This window comes from Protopterus annectens, chromosome 8.part0 (assembly GCF_019279795.1).
Source record: "Protopterus annectens isolate FY-2018-M chromosome 8.part0, PAN1.0, whole genome shotgun sequence".
Classification (NCBI taxonomy): Eukaryota; Metazoa; Chordata; order Ceratodontiformes; family Protopteridae; genus Protopterus; species Protopterus annectens.
The window spans coordinates 235,893,543-235,917,831 of NC_056741.1; the positions used below are offsets into that span (position 1 = coordinate 235,893,543).

Consider the following 24,289-nt stretch of genomic DNA (forward strand, 5'->3'; position numbering starts at 1 on the left):
ATCTATTTCTCTGAAGTACAAGCTAAAACTAAAGGTCTGTAGCTGACAAAGTCTGCAAACTGGGAGCAGTCAGAATTTCCAAATGATGTCAACATCCTATAAGAGGATCTTAAACAAATGATTGGTGCCAAAGTCATGGCCTTAAACTCAATGCAAAAAATGTATTGTCATCCCTTTCTGTAAGGGTGATGTTCCTGCTAATTATCACATCAGTAGCAATACCTTAAGTACGCACTCAGTGGAGAGTGACCTGGGCACACAGGTTGACAGCTACCTCACCTTTCACCACCATGTCTCCACAGTGGTAAGAAGGGCATTTTATATTGCTCATCTCATAAGGAAGGGCATTGCCTCCAGAAGAAAAAAAGTTATAACCTCCCTGTACTCTTCCTTCTTCATGCCAATAATTGAGTACAACGCCCCTTTTGGTATGCACTTTTCCAAGCACCTGCAGCAATTGGAGAGACCACAAAGGTTCCTTATAAGGAAAATTCTAAGTCTTTAGCTTCTGTCCTATGTGGATCATCTGAAAGCGCTGTTAATTTATTCTGTTTCATACAGACTACTCAGTGGTCATTTCTGCCTTGCATGCAAGGCAGTCTGTGACGCTGCTTTATTGGAAATGCTGCATCTCTGTAAGTCAAATGGTGCACGAGTTACTCACTGTAAAGACCTTAACCTGGCATGTGACATTAATAAAACCTGCTTGAGGGACAGATTGGTCTCCCAGAGGTAACAACTCCTTTGGAACAGACTCCCACTTCATGTCAAACAGAGCACCTCATTGACCCTCTTCAAACGCAGTGTGGACGACTGGATGGGTAACCATAAAATCTGAAGTAGGAACTTCATTTGTCAGCAACCTGTGGGTCTTGGATCCGATATCGGATCTGAGCCGGCAACTTGTTTCAAGCTAATGGATCCGAGCTCCTAGCTCCTCCCTTCACCCATAATCCCCTGCCAACCCTCCATGACCTCAGATCTAGTTTGCCGCGCTTGTGGATAGCTGGATTCCATTGAGCTCAAGAAGTAAATCGTGAGTTAAGTGTGTTTTTCTGTCAAATTCTCTTCCTTTTTTTAAAAAAATAAAGTGTGTAAGAGTTGGGTATCCTGTAGTGTAAAAAATATTTCTTTTACTTAGTTTTTTCCCTCCCTTCGCTGGTCGTTAGTGAGTGTGTGTGTTGTGTTTTTGGGGCCTGTGTGTTTGTGTAGCACTACCTTTTTTCTTTAAGTATGGCTGAGGCCCCAAAAGCCATTTTTTCTAAATGTACCGAGTGTGGCCATAAGCTCTCCCCGGCTGATGGCCACACTCGGTGAGTTTGGTGCCTTGGGGTTGAACACCTCACCTCAGGCTGTACCATTTGTGCAGCGTTCAACCCCAGGGCACTGAAAGAGTGGAGGTCAAAGCTGGTCCTGGCGGGACTTTTGCCCCCGGACTCGGCTCCAGCCTCCGTTGCTCCCGTGGCACTACCACAGGCTGTGGTTGTTGCCACTCCTGCCCCCCTTCCTTCGGCCGGGACTCAAACTCCCACTAAAGCGCTGGAGGACAGGGAGGCTAGGAGGGAGAAACGGAGGGAGAAGCACCACAAGCGGCGGGCCGAGGCCTCTGCTTCGGCCCTGCCAGCTAAGTGGGCTTCTCCCTCCACTGCTTCTAGGTCTCCTCCTCCTCAGCTCCGATCCCCTTGTTTCTCCCCAGGGCCCGAGGAGGAGGAGGCCCGATCTCCATCGAGGTCATCGAGGCGGCATTCCAGGCCTGCCTCGGTGGCCTCTTCGAGATCAGTGTTCAGCATGTCTGATGCAGACTTGGACCGGATGATGCGAAGATTCATCCAGGCCCAGCTGCAGATGGGAGTACTCTTGCCCCCCCCCCCTCGGGGGGGGGAGCTCGACACCTTTTTTCCATCCAATTGCTCATTCTCCGACCCGCTACCCGGGTTCGGAGCGTTCAGAGCCGAGCAGCGTTGGAGCCGGGGCTGGGTCGGCGCCGACAGTACTTGGTACTTCGGATCTGACCCTGTCCTTGAGCCTGTCGGATTCGACCTCTTGGAGCCGTGGTCCGAGCTTCGGATCCGAGGGATTCAGTGTGCCTTCGGCTCCATCCAGGTCGGAGCGCACTGGTCCTTTCCGATGGTCTCGGCGCCGGTTCCGATCCCTTCATCAGATCCGAGTGGGAGCCGACTCTCGGAGCCCAGAGAGAGTGGTTCCCCCTCGGCCTTCGATGTAGTGGAGAGGGCTCTGTTGAGGGCATCCGGACCTCCGGCCCTTGTCTCGGCTCCACCCTGCACTCCCTCTCTGCTGGGCCAGGCTTCCATCACCCGGCCAAAGGTACAGCCTGCTTCAGTGTCCCAGGTAGTTCCATTGGAACAGGATGTTGCTGGCGAGGCCTCCTCGGACAGCCCCCCCGAGGAAGTGCCCCGCAAGCATAAGTGCAAGAGGAGGCACGTGGACTCCCCTGAGTCCTTAACTGAGGACACGGACTTGGATGAAGGGGAAGGTTCCCCAAGATCACCCCCTGAGGATGTCTCCTTTGGTGACATCATGGAGATGCTGAGGATCAGAGGTGGGTGGTCTGCCCCCAAGTCTTCCTCCGACGAGTCCGTGTTTCTGGAGGCATTCGAAGCAGGCCCGTCTACCTCTTGGGTGTCCCCTCCGGCCGACCCCTTAGTGGACCTTATTACCACCAGAGCATGGAAGGACCCGGACACCGTGGAGCCAATACCCAAACGCCCGGACGGGATACTAAGCCCCCCCCTTCAGACCGGTCGCACTGGAGCAAGGGTCCACCCGTAGATGCTATGTTGACGGCGGCAGCCACAAAGAGGGGGAACTTGCCCAGGAGAACCCCTCAGTCCATCCACAGAGCAAGGAGTCCCGCTCAATGGACCGCTTAGGGAAGCGAGTTTTTAGTTCAGCGACCTTCTCGGTAAGGTCTCTGAACTATATGGCACATGTCATCAGGATGCAGCGGGATCTTATCAAAGAATACGCTGCCTCCCCCCCTGAGTCCGTGTCGGCAGAAGATAAACAATTGTACTCCACCCGAATGGCCACTCTGAGATCCATTTCAAATACCTCTATGCGGCTATTGTCCCACGCCACCGAGGGAGCCGCTAGGGCTAGCAGAGTGAGCCTAGTCATGAGACATCAGGCCCGGCACCATCATTGTGGCTTTGCGGAGCCTTTTAAAGTGTCTTTTGCGAACGCCCCTTTCGATGGTTCTGCCCTGTTTGGCAAAACGGTTCGCGAGACACTTGTCCAGAGTGAGAAGGATGGGAAGACGTTGTCTGCCGTCGGAGTCCGCTTCTCTGCGCCCCAGTGGTCCTTTTCGAAGAACCAAAAGGGTCAGAAGAAGATGTGGTTCCGGAAATCGCAACATTCCCAACCTGCTCCGGACAACCAGTCCTTCCGTGGCAGTGGAGGACAGGGAGGACGCCGCCCCAGGGGCAGAGGGGCTCCGAGAAACTTCAGGTCCAGAGAACCTTTCTCTGACCGGCCCACGCAGCAGAGCTGAAGGGTTGCCCGACTGCTCCACTCTGGAGGCAGTCTGGGGGGCGCTTCTCGGAGCACCCAGCGGCATGGGAGTCCATCACAACAGACCGCTGGGTGCTTCAAATTGTATCCAGAGGGTACAAAATACCATTACATCATGTCCCCAAATTCAAGAACCTCCCCGATGTACCACCCGATCAGAGGGAGGCTGCAGCCGCAGAAATTCAGCAGCTGCTAAGAAAAAGAGCCATCCAGCCCATCCCCCAAGACCAGCTCGGATTAGGGTTCTACTCCAGGTTCTTTTTGGTGCCAAAAAAGACGGGGGACTTGAGACCGATTTTAGACCTGTCCTGCTTGAACCTGTCGGTAACCAAGGAAAAATTCCGAATGATCACTCTTCAATCTATTCTCCCCCTTCTAAGGGAGAACCATTGGATGTGCTCTATAGACCTCAAGGATGCGTACTACCACATTCTAATGGACAGACTATCCAGGAGGTTCCTCCACTTCCGGCTGGGAGCCAGTCACTACCAGTTCAGGGTCCTTCCCTTTGGCCTCACCACAGCCCCCAGGGTGTTCACCAAGGTATTAGCAGTGATTGCGGCCCACCTGAGACTCCAGGGAATACAGGTCTTTCCGTACCTGGACGACTGGCTCCTGACTGCCCCAACAAGGGCAAGGCTTGCAGGAGGGCTCTATTATGGTGGCTCCATTCTCCGGACCTCCATATGAGCCGACCCTTCTGCACCTCTCCCCCTCTCGCCACGGTGACCACGGACGCCTCCCGCCTCGGGTGGGGGGCATTATTCAGGCAGGATGGTCCAAGGCACGTGGAACGATGCAGAGACCTCCCTGCATATCAACTTTCTGGAGATGAGAGCGGTGCTGTACGCGTTGCAAGCACTTCAGAATCTCCTCCCCATAGGAACGATTGCAATTCAGTCGGACAACATGTCGGTTGTCTGGTACATCAACAAACAGGGGGGGACCAGGTCTTACCCTCTATGCGGCAAAGCCATGAGAATGTGGGAATGGGCGATCTCCACCAACCTCTTTCTGATTGCAATGCACATTCCGGGGCGGACCAACATCCTAGCGGACAAACTCAGTCGCACCCTTTGTACCCTGTACGAGTGGTCTCTCAACCCACTAGTAGCGAAGCAGATATTCGCAATATGGGGGCAACCCTGCTGCAATCTTTTTGCCTCTCCCTCAAACACCAAATGCAGCAATTTCTTCTCACTGATTCCCCCTCGGGGAAACTCCAAGAGACGCTCTGGTGCATGCTTGGCCACCCGGTCTACTTTATGCCTATCCTCCTCTACCCCTGATGCTGCAACTCTTACAGAAAGCCTCGCGGTTGGGGAGCAGGATGATCCTCATTGCCCCATTCTGGCCTCGGCAAATTTGGTTCCCTTACCTGTGGTCTCACCTAGTGAATCCTCCTTGGATTCTGGATCCCAGTCCGGATCTAATCTCCCATCCGTCGGACTTACCGACCCCAAATCTGGACAATCTGAAGCTGACAGCTTGGTTGCTCCAGTTCCACTCCTAGTTAGGACTCCCGGTATCTCTTCACCAGTCAAAGCCATCCTTGTGGCAGCGCATAAGCCCTCCACCAGGAAAGTGTACCGCAGTAAATGGAAACGTTTCTCCATCTGGGCGGAGCATCATAATCTAGATCCCTTTACGGCTTCTCTCCCATCCATATTAGACTTCCTAACCGAACTTTTTCAGGAAGGCGCTAGTTGCTCAACTGTCAAAGTGCAATTGCCTGCCATCTCCCATTACCATGTGGGACATGACACAGGGCCCTTGATGTCGGCCAAGTTGTGTAAAACCTTTCTCAAGGGCACTTTTTTGCTTAGACCCCCTATAAAAGAAGCCGTAACCACCTTGGGATCTTTCACTAGTTCTTCAAGCCTTGACTGCTCCACCTTTTGAACCTGCTGCTTCAGTAGATCTCAAATACTTGTCCTGGAATACAGCATTCCTTGTAGCCATTACTTCTGCGAAAAGAGTTTCAGAGCTTCAAGCTCTTTCTGTGAAGCCTCCTTATTTGATCTTTCATCCAGACAGAGTATACCTCAGGATCAATCCCTCTTTCCTTCCCAAAATAGCATCAGAAACCAATATAAATCAATCCATAAATTTACCGGTTTTCTTCCCTAAATATCAGAATAAAGGAGAGTACAAGCTGCACTCTTTAGATGTTCATAGGCAGCTACGTTTTTATACTCATAGAACAGCTGGTCATAGACAATCCGACCAGCTGTTCGTTTCCTTTGCCAAATTTAATTTGTGGAAAGCAATATCAAAAGTATCTTTATCACGCTGGATTTCACAATGTATCCTATTAGCGTACCAGGCCTCTGGGAGACCCGCACCTGAAGGAGTTCGTGCACATTCCACTCGTTCCTACTTCTGCGTCCTTCAAATCTAGAGTTCCATTGGATGATATTTGTTCGGCAGCCACTTGGGCCTCATCTCATACCTTTATTAACCACTACAAACTGGACGTGATTTTTAGAGGGAGAGTATCCTTTGGCTCTGCGGTGCTCCGCAATATCCTTCCATGATGGCCACCCAAGATTCAGGTAGCTGGGGACTCTGTCCCACAGGTTGCTGACAAATGAAGTTCCTACTTCAGATTAAGAAGTTATGTACTCACCATAACGTTCCATCTGAGTAGGTAGCTTCATTTGTCTGCAACCATCCCCCCCTCCTTCCCCCTGGCCTTCAGCGGATCTATGTTAGTTGGAATACCCTTTTTGGGTACATATTGAGGGGCAAACTCGATCTGAGGTCATGGAGGATTGACAGGGGATTATGGGTGAGGGGAGGAGCTAGGAGCTCGGATCCATTAGCTTGAAACAAGTTGCCGGCTCGGATCCGATATCGGATCCAAGACCCACAGGTTGCAGACAAATGAAGCTACCTACTCAGATGGAACGTTATGGTGAGTACATAACTTCTTATTCACCTTGGGGGTTCCACCTGTGTCCCTTTTGGACAGGGGCAGTAGGTACTGATTGTGGAAATAAGGGTAGAACTTGGCTAGGCTTGTAAGGACCCTAGGGCCATTAGCCTAGTAACTTCCTATGATCCTTAGGAATGTCCTTCGTAGACACCATCCAGAAAGACAGCTTGGGAATCTGTCTCATATGTTCATATGCTGAATTGGATGAAAATAGACAACAATGAATATGAAAGTTATGTACTTACCATAACGATAGATCCATGTTGTCTGATTTTCATCTGCTTCAATCACCATCCCTCATACCCCTCTACCAAATTGACACACATGGCTTCAAGATGACCGAGTGACTGCTACTTTATACCTTTTCTGCGAACAGTGTCATCTAATTGTTTTCCCTATCTCCTTCACTGTTATTGTTTTTTTATATTCAAATATATGTCATAGTTAAATCTCGTTGTACTGTAAGGGGCAAATTCAATCTGAGGTACTAGGTTGGAGCTGAAAGAATTATGGGTAGGGGAGAAGTCAGAGTTGAGACCTGCAATCCTGGAAGCTTCAAAATTGGTGCAGAGGTTGGATCCACTCAGATCCGACAACGCATATGTTGAACTGGACGAAAATCAGACAACATGGATTTATCATTTTAATAAGTAAATAACTTTAATTTCACAGCCAACTGAGATGGCAAATCCTTGAGAAATGCAGTGTAAGAATACAGAAGTCACTTAAAAATTGACTAACTTAAGCTGAATGTATTGATTAAGCAGCTGAACCAAGGCTCTGATGTTGTCTTTTCCATCCGTTCCTCAACATACTGGTCTCAGATCCAACCTCTAATCTGACTTCGGCCAGTTCTAAGATTTGGATCCAGTGCTCAGGCTCCTCCCCTACCTATAATCCCTCTGTAGGAAGCAAGCTAGCTTCAATTTCATTTGCCGGCATAACTGTTTGAACTTGTCTTAATAGATAAGAATGTGTCGTTTGGACTAATTATTTGTACTCCTCCTGTTTAGCAGTTATGCTTGTTCTCTACCCCTCTATTGTCCTGTCTCTCTCTCTTTGTCTCTTTCTCACTCCTTGTGAAGCACCACCAACACTGATTTTGATGAGGGGAGAAGGTTCTCTCAGATTCCCCCCTTGAGGACATCTCATTCGGAGACATTCTCAGAATTCTTATACGGAAAGGTGGTTGATCCTCTCAGTTGCCTTCTCCAGAGGAATCAGTTTTCTTGAGGCTTTCGGTTTTGGCTCATCTTTGTCTTGAGTTGCCTGTCTGGCCAACAAAATTGTAGACTGGATGTCCTCCCGGGTGTGGAAAGAACCAGACACAGCTGAATCTAGTCCCAAAAAACTGATAGGTTTTTGTTTGTTCTCAAGGACCATTCCCATTGGTGGAAGGGTCCTACTGTAGATTCTATGATAGTGCTGGCAACCACTAAAATGGAGCTTGCGGAAGAAAGTCCATCACCAAATAGGGAATTGTGTGCGTTGAACAGATTAGGGAAGTGTGTCTATGCCTCATCCACTTTTTTCCTGAGAGCTTAATTACTTGGTGCATGTTACTTGTTTCCAGAGGTATTTGACAAAGGAGATTGCCAAATATCTTCCAGGGACCTGTATGTGGATCAAAGAAAATCCCATGATTCACAGATGGCTACTTTATAGTTGCTATCTAAAGCCTCTATGCACCTCATCTTTAATGTCTCAGAGGGTATGTATAGAGTAGCCAGCACAGGTACAGTGGATATAAAAAGTGTACACACTCCTGTTAAAATGCTACTTACATCTCAGGTGTCACATAGCTCAAATAGTGAACCTCAAATTTCCAAAGGCGAGCGATGTTCTCTGGGCTCTGGGCTCCATGGCTGCCTCTATATCTATTCTTCCTTGTGCACGCCTTCATATGCAGGTTCTTCAATGGACTCTGGCGGCCCAATGGTCTTGGCTAGACCTGCCCATGGATTTTCTGAACAGGATCAGTCACACCTGCAGGACGTCCCTCCTTTGTTGGCTAAGTTCACCAGAGTTTGCAGCAGGATGCCACTTCGTGTCATCCCCAGTCCAAGCCACAGTGACCACAGATGCCTCCCAACTCGGGTGGGGGGGGGGGGCACTGTTTGGGAAGGACAGTCCAAGGCAGGTCGTCCCAGACAGGGACCAAGTTGCACATAAATGTCCTAGAGATGAGGGCAGTGCTTTTAGCGTTGAAAGCCTTTCACACTGTCCTCCCTCTCGGAATGACTGCAATTCAGTCAGACAACATGTCTGTTGTCTGTTATGTCAACAAGCAAGGGGGAACCAGATCCTATCCCCTGTGTCACGAGGCCATGAGAGTGTGGGAGTGGGTGACTTCCACCAGTCGGTTTCTGATTGCAACGCACATCCCGGGACACTCCAACATTTTAGCGGACAGATTGAGTCGGGCTATTCTGATGCCGTACGAGTGGTCTCTGAAACAGTCAGTAGCGGAGGAGATATTCCCTGCATGGGGACAGCCTTGATGCAATCTCTTCACATCTCCTTCCAATGCGAAGTGCAGCGAGTTCTTCACTCTGATTCCTTCCCCAGGGGATGCCCCCAGAGACGCTTTAGTCCATGTTTGGCCCCCCGGGCTTCTGTATGCTTACCCTCCGTTACCACTCATTCCGAAGTTTCTTCAGAAAGCTTGCCGACTGGGGTACAAAGTGATCCTCATTGCCCCATTCTGGCCTCGCCAAGTTTGGTTTCCCTTCCTTTGGTCTCATATTCTAGCTCCTCAGTGGATTCTGGATTTCTGCCCGGATCTAATCTCTCATCCTTGGGGTGCCTGCCTGCCCAACCTGGACAGCCTCAAGCTGACAGCTTGGTTGCTCCAGTTCCATTGATTGCCAGGACTCCTGGTCTTTCATACCCTGTAAAATCTATACTAGTGGCCTCTCTTAAAGCTTCCACTAGGAAAGTTTATTGCAGTAAATGGAAGCGTTTCTCCATTTGGGCCTCTCACAGGAACCTGGATCCTTTTACAGCCCCTGTTCCGGTGGTGTTTGACTAGTATCTTTCAGCAAGGAGCTAGCTTCTCCACGGTGAAAGTACAGTTGGCAGCCATTTCTAATTTTCATGTTGGGAAAGGTAACATCGCCTTAGCTTCTTCTAGGCTGTGTAAGGCTTTTCTTAAGGGCACTTTTCTTTTGTGTCCTCCTGTTAAAGATTTGGTGCCTCCTTGGGACCTTACCTTCGTCCTCTAGGCATTGGTGGCTCCCTCCTTTGAACCTGCAGCTTCAGTGGATCTAAAATTTTTGTCTTGGAAGACAGCCTTTCTAGTGGCCATTACATCAGCCAGGAGGGTTTCTGAGCTTCAGGCTTTGTCTGCCATGCCTCTTTATTTGGTCTTCCATAAGGATAGGGTATCTCTGCGTAACAATCCTTCATTCTTACCCAAAGTGGCTTCTAAATCAAACATAAACCAGTCATTTAATCTACCCGTTTTCTTTCCCAATTCCCAAAACAAGGGTGAATATAAACTTCACTTGTTAGATGTTCATAGACAACTTAGTTTCTATCTTCATAGAACAAAGTTATTCCGCAAGTCCAACCAATTGTTCGTTTCCTTTTCCAAACCTTTTTTGGGAAAGGCCATTTCCAAGGTTTCCTTAGTGAGATGGATCACTGGTTGCATTTCGTATGTTTACAAAGCAAAAGGTTCATCTCCTCCTGGTATAATTAAAGCTCACTCTACCAGGTCCATGGCGACTTCTGCTGCCTTTTGGTCTAGGGTTTCTTTGGATGACATTTGTGCAGCAGTAACTCGGGCAAATCCACATACCTTTATTTCTCATTATAAATTAGACCTGATTTCCAGAAGAAGAGCATCCTTTGGCTCTGCGGTGCTCAGGAATATCCTTCCATGAGGGCCTCCCAGGATTTAAGTAGCTGGGGACTCTGTCCCACAGGTTGCAGATAAAATGAAGTTAACTACTTCAGATAGAGAAGTTATGTACTCACCATAACGTTCCATCTGACTAGTTATACTTCATTTTTCTGCAACCTTCCCTCCCTCCGTCCCCCTGACCTTATCATATCCATAAGTATGTTGGGTTCTTTGGGCTGAGTTGCTAATGTGTATAGTTGCAGCAAACTCAATCTGAGGGAAGGCAGGAGATGGTGGTGCGTTATGGGTAGGGGCAGGAGTTCGGAGCTTGGAGAAGATGCTAGAAAAATAAGTTGCTGGCTCGGATCCGATATGGATCCGTATACCCACAGGTTGTGGAAAAATGAAGTATAACTACTCAGATGGAACGTTATGTTGAGTACATAACTTCTATTTTTAGACCCAAGTGACTTGAACAGGTTTGCGAAGCAAAAAAAAATTCCAGATAGTCATGGTTCAGTCCATTCTTCAGTTACTGAAACGAGAATGACTGGATCTGCTAATTAGATCTTTCGTGGGGCATACTACCACATAAAGATAGCTTCAGGAAGTACTTTCACTTGAGCTGGGTGCCAGTCATTGCCAGTTCAGAACTCTGCCCTTTGGCCTCACCACAACTCCTCCTGGGTGTTTACCAAGTATATGACAGTAGTGGCAACTCATCTATGACTGCTGGGTTTCTGTGTATTCCCGTATTTGGACTGGCTCATTACCACCCCTTCCAGCAATCTACTTGTTCAAGCCAGCAACTCCTTGCTCCAACTATGCATAGACTGTGGGATTACAGAGAATCTAGAACAATCCAAACTACAGCCAGTCCAGTCTCTAGAGTTCATCAGAGCATTTGTGGACACAGGACTTCAGATAGCAAAACTTCCCCAAACAAGAATTACATCTCTTCACCAACAGACAGAAGAAGTCTTATCTCACCAGAAGCCCCCAGCAAGACTAATTCTTCACCTTCTAGGTTCCATGGTAGCCTCCATTACATCAGTGCCACTAGCCAGTTTCTATGTGCTGGTTCTTCAGTGTATTCTGACAGTTCAAGAAAAAACCCATGTCTTTTCTAGTGATTCTGACAAACATTTGCAGAGCTCACATACAGTGGTGGCGAGAATCTCCACATGTTCTACAGAGACATCCTTTCATTCTTCCTTCCTTCCCCCAAGTCACAGTGACCATGGATGCTTCCCAACTGGGATGGAGGGCCATTATCTGTGAAAGACAGTCCAAGGCACATGGTCTCAAATGGAAGTCAGTCTTCACATCAGTATACTGGAAATAATAGCAGTCCTCCTAGCATTTCAGGCCTTTCAGGACTCTCTTCCTTTGGGGTGTGATATTTATTCAGACAGGCAGCATGGCAGTTGTTTGGTACATCAACAAATATGGAGGAACCAGATCTTATCCCTTATGTCAGGAGGCTATGAGTGTGTGGCAGTTGGAGATATCTTCACTTTGCTTTCTAATAGGAATGCATATTGCAGGGAAATCAAATATTCTTACAGACAGGTTGAACAGGTCTGTCCTGTGCCTTCAGAAGTGGTCCCTCAGTCCATTAATAATGGAGCAGATTTTCGTCTGTTGGGGCCAACCTTGTTGCAACATCTTCACTTCCTACAATACCAAATGCAGCAAGTTCTTCACTCTAGTTCCCAAACAAGGGAGTCACCCAGAGATGCTTTAACACACCCTTGGCCGTGGGACTCCTTTGTGCCTTTCCTCCGACTATCCTGATTGCAAAGTTTCTTTAGAAGGCATCTGCAGTGAGGGTCACAGTAATCCTTATAGCCTGTTATTGGACTCGGCAAGTCTGGTTTCCCTTCCTCTGGCCTCATCTAGTCCACCTCCTTGGGTGCTGGGCTCTGGCCCAGATCTTGTGTGTCACCTGAACTTTCACTCCTTCAAACTGACTGCATGGTTTCTCCATTTCCAATGATAGGTTAATTCCAGGTTTTCATCTTCATTTGTCCACGTTTTGTCTTCTTCCCAAAAACCTTTGACTTGGAAAATTTTTAAGACCATATGGAAAAGGCTTTCTGTTTGGGAAATTAAAAATATATCAATCCATTCTCAGTCCCTTTTCCACCAGTTTTGGACTTCCTGGCGCACTTTTTCCAATGTAGTGCCAGCTATTCCACAGTCAAGGTACAGTTAGCCGCAATATCGTCTTTCCATGTGGGTGAAAATAATATGCCACCAACTCCCCTGCAGGTACATCAAAGTGCAAACGCCAAAATAGTATAAAGTAAACACCAAAAATGGCCAGCACACAGAGCCAGTAAAGGAAATTATGTAATTCCAGTGTAATACATACTATAATTACAATACAGCATAACACACTGTAAAAATAACAGACCGGTTTTGGCAAAAATGCCTTCCTCAGCGTTACATCCATAACAGAATTCCACTAGTTTAAATACACAAGTAAAATTTATATAATAAGCTATCATTGGTTAATTCACAATTGCTCATTAAGACCCGGTAGAAACAATCCACCTAGTCTAATAATCCACAATTTTTCTTTTTTGTTCAAAATATCATGCCATCCATTTATTGGACCTAGCAAAAGTAACTCTTTCAGCGACCACAAACATAAATTTGGCAGTAGTATTTTTTTTTACAAAGAGCATTAGAAACACGATTATTGCTAATATCACTCAAATGTTGAGATATTTGCAATTTAAAAGGTCATGAAGTTTGCCCAAAGTAAAAAGCAGAACAAGTACAAGTGGCTAGGTAAATCACCCAGTCAGAGCTACAGTTAGCAAACATAATATCAAACACTTTAGATGTATTTTGGACGTGAATTGCTTAGTTTTGCAGACAAATTTGCACATGGAACAATGTCCACAAGGCTGGCAACCCCGCAGCAAAGTACCATCTACCATAGTCTGTCTGTCTTCCTGCTTGTACATAATGTTCCTTTTGTAATAGCTGAACCACCCTTCCAATCACCTACCTCTTCGATAAGAAAACTAACATCTAGATGGCAATAATTTACACAATACTTTATCAGTCAATAGTGTAGCCCTGTAATGATTTTAAAAAAGGGGTATTGCAACCAAAGTATGTAATTAGCTTAAGTGGGTTGTTCGTAATGTTTTTATTCTTAGTATTTTAACAGTTGTGATCTATCCGGCCCTTGGACAGACTTACGAACAAATACCACCAGGTCACAATATAACCTCTAGCACAGAAACTATCCACTAAAACAGATTCTTGATGAGTCTGTTCCTCTACATCTGAACAGATCCTGTGTATCCTTAAAAACTGGGATTTTGGAATGTTATGGATAATCTGTGGAGGATGGCAACTGCTGGCATGTAATAAAGTATCAAATTGGAGAAATTTTCTATAAACAGTGGTACTCAGTGTACTATCAACATTTTTAAAAATGTCAACATCCAAAAGCATCCTACACAAATGCACTCTATAAGCACTTACACGAGTGCATGGATCGTGCTATCCCAAACAGAACGAAGATGTTATCCTCCAAAACAAAGAAGCCAATCTGGTGGTTCCCTGCCATAAACAAACTGTACAACAGAAGGAAGAAACTGTTGCAAAAGAGAGTAAAATCCCATGAGTGGAGGAGCTCCCTGGTCAGCCTCAGTAAGAAGCTGAGATCCCTTATAAGATCCTCCAAAGCTAGCTATGAGAACAAAATCGCCACAAAATCCAAGGACAACCACAAAGCATTCTATAGCTATGTCAAGAATCTAGATGGCAACACCCAGATCTGCTCTGAGTTACAATACAAAGGCATGAAAATTACAGAAATAACTGATATTAGCAACATCCTGGCAGATCGGTTCAGTGCTAACTTTACCCTCCTCTCACCCCCTAAAGGGCCCATATCTATACAGGAAGAATGCAGAGTCCCTGTAATCACAACTACGCAGGTAAAAGCTGCACTCTCTAAAGCCAAAAACACAGAATCCATGGGGACCGGACAACATCCCAGGCTGCGTTTTACACGAACTTCAGAACGAACTGGCTCCCCACTTAAGCACTATGTTCAATAATAGCCGTGCATCAGGCTTTGTGCCCACTGAATGGCGCACAGCAACAGTTATCCCACTCCACAATGGAGGAGCCACCACTGATCCCGGGAACTATTGACTTATCAGCCTGACGAGCCTGATCTGCAAGGCCATGGAATGTATCATCATGGAACTCATAAAAAAAGACATTGGTTGTTGTTGTGTCTTTTGGCTTTTCCTGGTTAGGGGTCGCCACAGCAGAACTCTGGTCCGCTAAGGATTGGCAGTAGATTTTTACGTGCCGAGTTGCCGGCCCTGACGCACAACCTTCAGTGAAGGTACGCCCATTCACGCATGTCTCCACACACAAGATGCTCTAGCTGAGAATCGAACAGGACAACGTCTTACTGTGAGGCGACAATGCTACCAGAGCATCACCACTGCAGTACGACATTGGTAACCTCCAAAAACTGGATCCCATTCAGTTCGGATTTGTGAAAGGCAGATCATGCCTCCTGAACCTGATCGACTTTTTTGAGGCTGTCACCAAAGCCGTGGATGAGGGTAAGGTGGTTCACACAGCCTATCTTGACCTCGCCAAGGCTTTCAATACCATCCCCTTTGGTAAAAACTCTGTACCCATGAACTACCACATAGGCAGCAATCTACTTAACACCGAATGCGTGATAAGAGACCTTGGGACCCAGGTGGACAGTAGTCTCTCCTTTGATAGTCATATCGCCACAGTAGTCAGGAAGTCCTTCTACATGGCACACCTCATCATAAAAGGGTTCTCATCCAGGAAAAAAGAGGTCATTGTTCCCCTCTACTCATCACTCATTAGACCCATTATAGAGTACAACTCCCCTTTTGGAATGTACCTCACAAGACATCTGCATCAGCTGGAAAGGCCACAGAAGTACCTCACAAAGAGGATTACTGGCCTCAAACAAATGCCCTACACTGACCGCCTCAAAAAACTCCAGCTTTACTCCGTAGCATATCGCCTACTCCAAGGTGATCTCTGCCTAACATATAAAGCTATGTCAAACCCAGAGCTGTTGGGCATGCTACACCTAAAGAAATCCCAATCCCTCCAAGCTACATGCTCTGGGGACCTAAACCTTGTCACCACAATAAACAGGACACGCTGGAGGGATAGATTCCTGTCCCAGAGACTTCCTATACTCTGGAACAAGCTACCCATCTATGTCAATCAAAGTTTTTCATTAGCACTCTTCAAGAAAAATCTTGATGAGTGGATGGGAAATAGGAAATACACCCCGGGGATCACTTCTGTGTCTCTGCTGGACAGTGGCACAGGAAAATAACTTGCTTGGGTGGCGTAAGCTATGGTATCTTGCTGGCTAGGCTTACGTAGGCCCTTGGGCCGATAGCCTAGTACCTACCTATGAACCTATGAAAAAGTTTGATCAGTTGTTTGTGTCTTTCTCTACTGCTGAACTTGGAAAAGCAGTGTCCAATGTAATCCTCTCATGCTGGTTATCACAGTGCATTTCCTTTGTTTATTAATAAAGAGGATTGTCACTTCCTTTGACCCCATAAGTTCATTCTTCCAAATCTGTGGCTTCGTCTACAACACTCTTCTCTAATGTTCCAGTTGATGACATATGCACTGCAGCTACCTCGTCCAAGGTACATACCTTCATACCACACTATAAAGTGGATATGCATCCAGATCTGGAGCCTCCTTTGGTAAAGCTGTATCTGGGATATCCTCCCATAAGGCCACCCAAGTAAGAAAGTAGCTGGGAAGTCTGTCCAGTAAAAGACAACACCAGATATGAAAGTTGTGTACTCACCTTAAAGATAGTTCTGATTTGTCAGTTTTGGTCCTTCAACTGCCCTCACACCATCCCCTTCCTTATTTTTTGCATGTACAATTTTCTTAACATGATTTTATTCTGAGATGCTTCTAGCTGAACTTGCCTTGGCCCCTGAAGATCATTTCAGTCCCTTTCACTCTTTTCACAGACTGGCAGCATTTAGGTCAGCTCAGTTGTTTGGCTGTCATCACCTTTGTAATTTTAAATCCCTTTAATGGTGGGCATTCAGTCTGAGGTAACTTGCTCCCTACAAAGGGATTATGATTAGAGAGAGGGGCCTGAACCCTGGATCCAAAGCTTAGAAGTGGTCAAAGCCAGATCCACGGTCAGATCCAAGGCCCATACTTTGTAGAAGGACAGAAACAGATAACATAGATCTATCGTTATGGTTAGTACATAACTTTTTGTTTTCTATTTGGAAGATGGAAAACTGAATAAGCAGAATCACAAACATTTCTGTTAGATATGTTGACACTGAAGGAAGAGCAGCCAGAATATTTAGACTGGGTAAGGCCACAAGAAACTAGAGGCTGACTGAGAGAGCTGTGATAGCCAAGTTCTGTACAGAGATGATGTTGTCGAAGTCTGATCTCTAAAAGAAAAACAGTAGGACAGCAAGAAATGCAGTAAGAGAGAGATTGGATCTCCAGAGTGAACAGTCATGTTAATTTTTTTTCAAATCTGGAATGTCATTGAATCTAACAAATAATGTGGGCAGTTAGAAATTATTGCAAGGACTGAAAATATGTATATATTTATATGCAGTTAGTTTGTAAGCAAATGGTCGTATTTGATGTAGCTAGCACATAGTTTGTTTGTCAGAGTATTGCACTTAGTTTAAAATGATCTTGCAAAGTAATGGGGTACGTTATGTAGGGTGGTTGCGGTGGTGCAGTGGTTAGCATTGTCACCTCACAGCAAGAGGTTCCTCAGTTCAATTCTTGGCTGGGGTGCCTCCTATGTGGAGTCTCCATGTCCTCTCTGTGGTCACATGGGTTTCCTCTGGGTGCTCCAGTTTCCTTCCACATTCCAAAGATATGCAGTAGGCGGACTGGACACTCTAAACTGGACATAGGTAAGTGTGTGTGCGCGAGTGTGTGGTGCAAATGAACTACCTCGGCAGGGCTAGCCACCTGGCGTTGTAAACCTTGGCTTGCACTGTGGAAGTGACACCCTAACACCAAGTGCAAAATGGGAAAAGGGGTTGAGGATTGAAGGATGGAGCTTGCAGCGTAATGCATGGTATTCGTGAATGTGCAGAAATAGATACATTTGTAACTAGAAAAAAGAGAAATGTTGATGGGGTGTGCGCTTTAAATACATTAATGCTTAGATTTGCATGATATGTGGTTCGCGTTTCTTCTGTTTGTCAAGTGGAGGTTTTGGTACTCTGTTAAAAAAAGGAAGCATTACTGTTTATAATGTACCATGTAACACACTCACAAACTATCCTAGCCAGAAGATCTCATGAAACATTTTAACATTTCAGTATATGGGTACTGGACTTGTCACAAATTCTGAGCTTTGCTTTTGGGTAGTAGGACAAAGAAAATGTGAGAAATGTGCATTTTATTTTTGTTTCTACACTTTTCCTGTTCTCTGAGACCTTGAAGTTGGCTTGCATAGAGATTGGGGTGGTCTAGTGGGCAGGGCCTCCTCATCTCAGGTGCATGGTGGCTCACCCACCAAAAAGGTGAGAGTACAGAGTGGTATAATTGTAGGAATGACTTGGGGGGGGTGATTAAATGTATACCTAGAGGATTTTGTTGAAATTGTTTAGGTCTCAACAAGGTGAAATCAATCACAGTAAGGTTGTTAAAACAATACATGTCTCAGTCATTCATGAATCTTTAAGGACTTGGATCAATTGTCATCACCTGAGGCAGAAACATCAGTCATTGTGTTGTATTTTCAAGTATTTGTTCCATCTTTTGAATCCTTTTTTTTAATATATCATCCTAACCCAGTACAATCTACTGGCTAAATCTCAGCATGGCTTTAGACCACATCACAGTACCACCACAGCCCTCCTCTCCTTCACTAATGATATAAACCATAACAGAAACAAAAACAAGCTATCCTCAGCCTTTTTCTTGGACCTCTCTAAAGCTTTTGATGTGGTTAACCACCATCTACTTATCCACACCCTGATAAAAATGTCCCTAGGTCATCACTCCCTTCAGTGGTTCCAATCCTGTCTCGACAGTAGACAGCAAGCTGTACTATGGCAGAACAATCTATCCAACCTCTTACCCAACACCCTAGGTGTCCCCAGGGGTCTATTCTGGGACCACTGCTGTTTTCCATATTTATTAATGATCTCCACGCTGTCATCCCAAATGCTAATTGCATTCAGTATGCAGACGACTCCACGTTGATCTGCGCTGGTACCACCCAGGCTGAGCTGCAGTTAAGTACTCAGTGTACTTTCAACCTAGTTGAAAATTGGCTTGCTGACCAATGTCTTATTCTAAATCCCAACAAAAAATCCCCAGGGATATCTTTCTCCATTAAGTCCAGCAATGGCACCATAATCTCGTCAGATGATCACACAAAACTCCTTGGGGTAATTGTAGACAACAATCTCAAATTTGACGCTCCCGTTAATAAAATGATAAAATCCATTAATAAAAAACTGGGCTCACTATATAGACTAAAACCATTCCTAACCCCACCTGCTAGGACTGCCATCGCCCGCTCCCATCTGCTTTCCAGTCTTCTATGCTTCCCCTTTACTTGCCAACTTAAATTAAACTGAACTTAACAGACTCTGCCTGCTACAATAGTATAGCTAGATTTGCCACTGGTCTGCTCTACCGAACACATCACTGCATAAACCTAAAAAATCTAGGATGGCTAGAGCTATGCAGGCAGATTCAGTATAACCAACTTATTGGGCTCACAAAGTACTTAACCAACCTGAAAATACAACTGCTTTGAAAAACATCATCATCTATCCCCACACCAACCTCAGACCACTTCGCTCATCCAGTAGATTTCTAGTACAGACCAACAAATCCAACAACTCAGCTGTGGACTCCATGTTTGCCAACTCTGTATGCAAAACTTGGAACTTGCTACCTGCTCACATTACATTACACACTACTCTGTCTTATTTCAAGAAAGCCCTCAAGCAGTACTTCGACTCAATGGCTATGTCCTTGCGCCAAGCCTGACTAAATATTTGCTAACACTGGTGTAGCAGTTTTATATTGTGAATTTAAATCTACTGTATTGTAATTTAGTTAACCAGACAATAAGCCTGTTAGATTATATAACCTACACTCCGTGTGGCTATTAGACTGTGTTGGAATTGCTTGTAATTGTTCTTTAGTGTGTACTGTCAGTTTTGCCTGTATTACTTCCTTTGGAGTTTTCTTCCCGGGTCTCCGCTGAAAATGGACATGTATCTAGTCGGACTATCCCAGTCAACAAATGTAAAATAAAAATAAATATATATTTGGAATGCTGGTCTTGGAAAACGGTTTTCCTTGTAGTCATTAATGTTCACTAGAGTACATGTTTTTTCAGCTGGTGGGGCTGGCTTCCTGGGAAGGCTCAGGCCTGTTTTAGGGGCAGCAGAAACAAATTTGAAAATGCTGCACACATTATATTTAAGCAGTCAATGAATGTGTGTTTTACTGTGCTAAGTGAAGTATTGTTATTTCAAATGTGTGGATAAGTGTGCATTATATTGCAGGATATTCTTGTTCTGTATGGGGAAGATTAACTTTCTGGTATCTAAGAAGTTTCACAAACTTTTATGGGATGTAAGTGGGGCTCCCTGTGGCAGAGCTTGAGAACTGATATGCTAAAATTTTTGAGCTAGAATTTCTGGAGTTCAGGCTGTTGTGTATGCAGAGCCATAGTTGATTTTGTTTAAATAAAAAAAAATTAAAAACTTAGCCTGGTTTTCTTCTAAATGTTGTTTTGAAGTTTGCATTGAACCAGTCCATTCAACATTCAATGTATTTTCCAGAGAGTCAAATACTGAAGAGATTATAAATAAACTGAAAGTTGTTAAATCTTTGCCCATCCTTTAAAATACTGCTTGCTTACTGTAAAATCATTTTAATCATTTTATTTTGTTTTGTTGAAATGGTTATGACTTTAAGGCTTGCTCTTTTATAGATATTGCCACTTCTTGTTTCAGAGGATTTTGTGCCAGGTTGTATGTAATGCTTCTATAGTCTGTTGTAACCACAGATTGTACAAGTTCTGTACCTTGAATGTAGTATATGAGAATAGTTAAGACACCTCATAATAGCAATTTATCATGAGCCTTTTCCACGTTTAGTCTTGAGTAAATGTTGATCATTAGAAAGGCATTGTTGGAGGCCCTTCAGATTTCTTGTCCATATTATGTGGGTACCTACCAAACTTATCTTCATGGACTGACTTCAGAAGGCACTGAGATCTCCTTCTGCTTTCCTTGATGGCAGATTGTTTATAACTCTTAACTGTAATGGACCATTGTCCTTGCCTCCTGATTAGATTGTCAGTTTGTAAGTGAAGGGAGGGGAGACAGCTGTGTGGTATAGAACAATAAAACCCTAAGTCTGACCTGATCACTTGGGTTCTGGGGGAAACTCTTCAAGAGTTAGGAACAAGCATCTGCTTGAGTTCACCCATCCTGGGTTGGGGATGGGCCAAATTCATTGCTGTGCTGTACATTCACCTATTGGAAGCGGAGTGTACAGGCATATGCAACACAGTAATAATGTCATGTACTTTGTATATAAATCAGCCTGTAGAGTTCACAGGAATCCAGAGTTATAGTAGGTGTACATATTACTTTTTACTTTTATACTGTGTTTGATGATGAAATGCATTTTTTCTGTTTCATTTGTCTTACCTTCTAACCTTCTTTTTTAAGGTTGCTATCTTAAAGAAGCAGTTGTCTACTTTGAAGAGACAAAAACAGGAATATATCCGAAGATGTGCTGTGAACAGTGAACAGATCTCTGACCTGCATCGTGATCTTTCTGACTCCTTGGCTACCGTTTCCCATGACCCTAAGCCAGCAGTCCTGGAATCTGAGACCCGACGTCTAGATGACTCATTAAATCAGAGCTTTGCAGCTGGCATTTTTCTGTCAGGCTCCACCTCTTGGGATCAAACTGCAAGTCCATCAACAGAGATGGGACCTGTTAGTTCTACACCCAGGGTGGATTACACAAGAAAAACTGCATCTCGGTAGCAAACACATTAGAGTTATTACAGATCTTTATTTTCTCTTGGAAGCATGTTACATTTCATTCTAAATCCTATTACTTATGAAAATATACCTCACTGCCGCTGCTTTATTTGCTTTCTGTGAAACGTTAAAATAAGTGTCAGATATAATGTTTGCTTTTATGACTTGAATGCCTTTAATGATTATCTAGACTATAGCCATCATATGACAGTCAGCAGTTGTTATAGTTTCTCCTTAGCCGAATGGTTACAGTAGCTGACAGAGAGAATGGGCCCGTACATACATCCTGTCACTGTTGATGGTGCCTCTTTTGTTATGTCAATGGAATAGAAGTAGTAAACCCAGATCTGCAGAAAGAGTTCTACCTTCTACTTCTTGTCATGTATCCATGATTTGCATTTTATTTTTCAAGTATAGTTCTCTTCTGTTATTATTTACTGGCTTAATTAAGAAATGGAACAAGTAAGCAGGAATCTGGCTTTGATCTGTTACCTGGACCAGATACGCAGGCATGTTTACTTCTTACGAAGTATTGTAGATATCTTATTGGCTTTCTGTTTCATTTTTTATTACAGTTATTTAATATGCAAGTCTGGTAGAGCAGTGCAGTCTACAGACCTGGAAATTTAGACTGAATAGTCTTGATATATCTATCATATAAGTGTTATGAAAGACATGGGTTTAAATCTTAGTAGATCCATCAGATAAAACTTAAGGAAGACGTGGGTTTAATCAGCACATCTTCACTGGTGGCCACCATAATATTCCCATGCCTCTAAACAAAAGGGGGTCCCTGTCTCTAGTGGGCTTTACTCAGTTAAATTTAAATACATTTAGAATGAGGAGGTATCAGCTCCTAGGCTCATGATAAGCACACACACTTTGCAAAACAGCATAGAACTAAATGTGGAAAAATTCAGATCTGAAAATATGCAGAAAATAGTAGTTGTCCTTTTTCATAATTGCTACTCTTACAATTCCTCATCTATAATTATAAGAAAATGAGACAAGCAATCCTGTTCCCCGAGAAGTCAGTTTATTTGCAGATTAAAGTTACAAAATGTAGTGTTGTGAAATATAATCACATATTTGTTTGTTCAGTGATTTTTAGCCAGCATATGAATCGTCATTTTTCAGTATTGGTGTGTGTGTGTGTGTGTGTGTGTGTGTGTGTGTGTGTGTGTGTGTGTGTGTGTGTGTGTGTGTGTGTGTCTGTGTCTGTGTGCTGCAATGGGCTATCATTATATACATGATATAATTCTTCTGCTTTGCAGATTACTGAATTAGGCACTGAACTGGATTAAACAGGTAGTCAGAGAATGAATGAATAAAAGTAAATTACTTGCAGTTTTCTATTTATGGTGAATATTCTGTATTATTAACTCTGCAGTAAATTTTAAGCAATATAATTGAAAGTTTAAGCATGTACCAGCATTGTTAGCAGTTGAGAATATTCAGGTGTTTAAAAAGTGATTCTCCTTTCCAAAATGTTACATATTTAACTTGCTTAAATTATAATGCTTTACTGATGTTAAATTATATTTTACATCTGTAATTGTTTTCTGAAGCATCCACATGTAAACATCCCAAGAGCTCATACTCTACAGTGTATAGTAAAGAGTAGTTCTGGTCAACAGTAAGAAAACACACATCACTGGTTTTCTAGAATTGCCAGTATAGAATGCTAAAAATAATTTCCTGCATTGCTCTACAGTAGTACAGCTCTCCTACACTACTAAGGAAGCTGTACAGTTGTTCTGCCTACCTTCTAGTAGTGGTCTCCTAACAGCTAACAGCAGAATTAATTGAAATGCATGCTTGTCATAAAAGAAGCCACAGTCAGGCATTGCAGGACCTGTAACAGACTGTATTCTTGAATACTGACAATTCCTGAAGACCAGTGCATTTCCAGTCTTATCAAATAGGATTGATGTTCTTCGTGTTTCAGTGTTGCAGTCATCACATTAGGGTTATCTGGCTGCAGGGAACCCTCAGCCGGCCTGAATACCAGAGTCTTCGGATTTCTGTGTCAGATGCTTTCACTTCTTCTATGACATCAGGTCGTCAGGGGTATAAAACATGCAGCCGATGCCATTACATCAGTCTTTCTTGCCGTGCGGTGCCCGAAGAAGTCCGCAAGTGCCGGTTGGCCGACTCCTGAAATTTTCGTTTTCGAGTTTCAGACCCGGAGTCTTCAAAAAAGATAAGTATCCTGTTAGGGGTCCTTTTTTCTTGCTCTAACCGATATCAGAAAAAATTAACAATTGTCTTGCCTGTGGAAAGCAAATACCTCATAGAGACTTTCATTCTTACTGCGTCACCTGTTTAGGCCCAGACCACAACGTCCCTCGCTGTTGGTTTTGTGCTTTGTTCAATCCCAGAACTATTCGTCATCGGGCTATTTTTGTAGCTAAATACTTTCCTTCTCGATCTCCGTACTCCAAAATGGCTTCGTTAAGCCATCTGGCTACCAATCTTCCAAAAAAAGTAAGGATAAAGACAGAGACAGACCGCATGAGTCCAAAACTGCCGATGACACTTCCATGAAGCTAGTCACCAGTCCGCCGGTACTCATGCACTTTTGCAGCCCCCTGATACTCGCTACTACAGATTCGCAGGCCTCTACTGAAACCCATTCGGAGTCCGGTATGCCGTAAGATGCTTCTTCGACTATGGAACCTGCGGATGTCTCTACCTTGCATGGGTCCGGAGCCGCTGTGCAGGCACCGGCTTCTGAGGATGTATTCAGACCTACAGACTTTCATATTAAACTGACGGCATTGTTTCCAACTAGAAGTATTGAATTCCTCAGGCCTAAAACTCGCACTACACCTAGAAAAACGACGAACAAACTGCATACTCGGGCACATATGCCTCAAAAAC

At 44.6% G+C, this 24,289-nt stretch overlaps 1 protein-coding gene across 1 annotated transcript in view; it reads left to right on the forward strand.

Annotated features, from left to right (window-relative positions):
• LOC122808721 (trichohyalin-like) overlaps positions 1–23,386 on the forward strand; it is a 196,239-nt gene extending 172,853 nt beyond the window's left edge. The window contains exon 6 of the mRNA XM_044079714.1: positions 21,086–23,386. Coding sequence (XP_043935649.1) covers positions 21,086–21,409 — 324 coding nt within the window. The 3' untranslated portion in view covers positions 21,410–23,386. The remainder of the gene's footprint in view (positions 1–21,085) is intronic.
• The last annotated feature ends 903 nt before the right edge of the window (positions 23,387–24,289 follow it).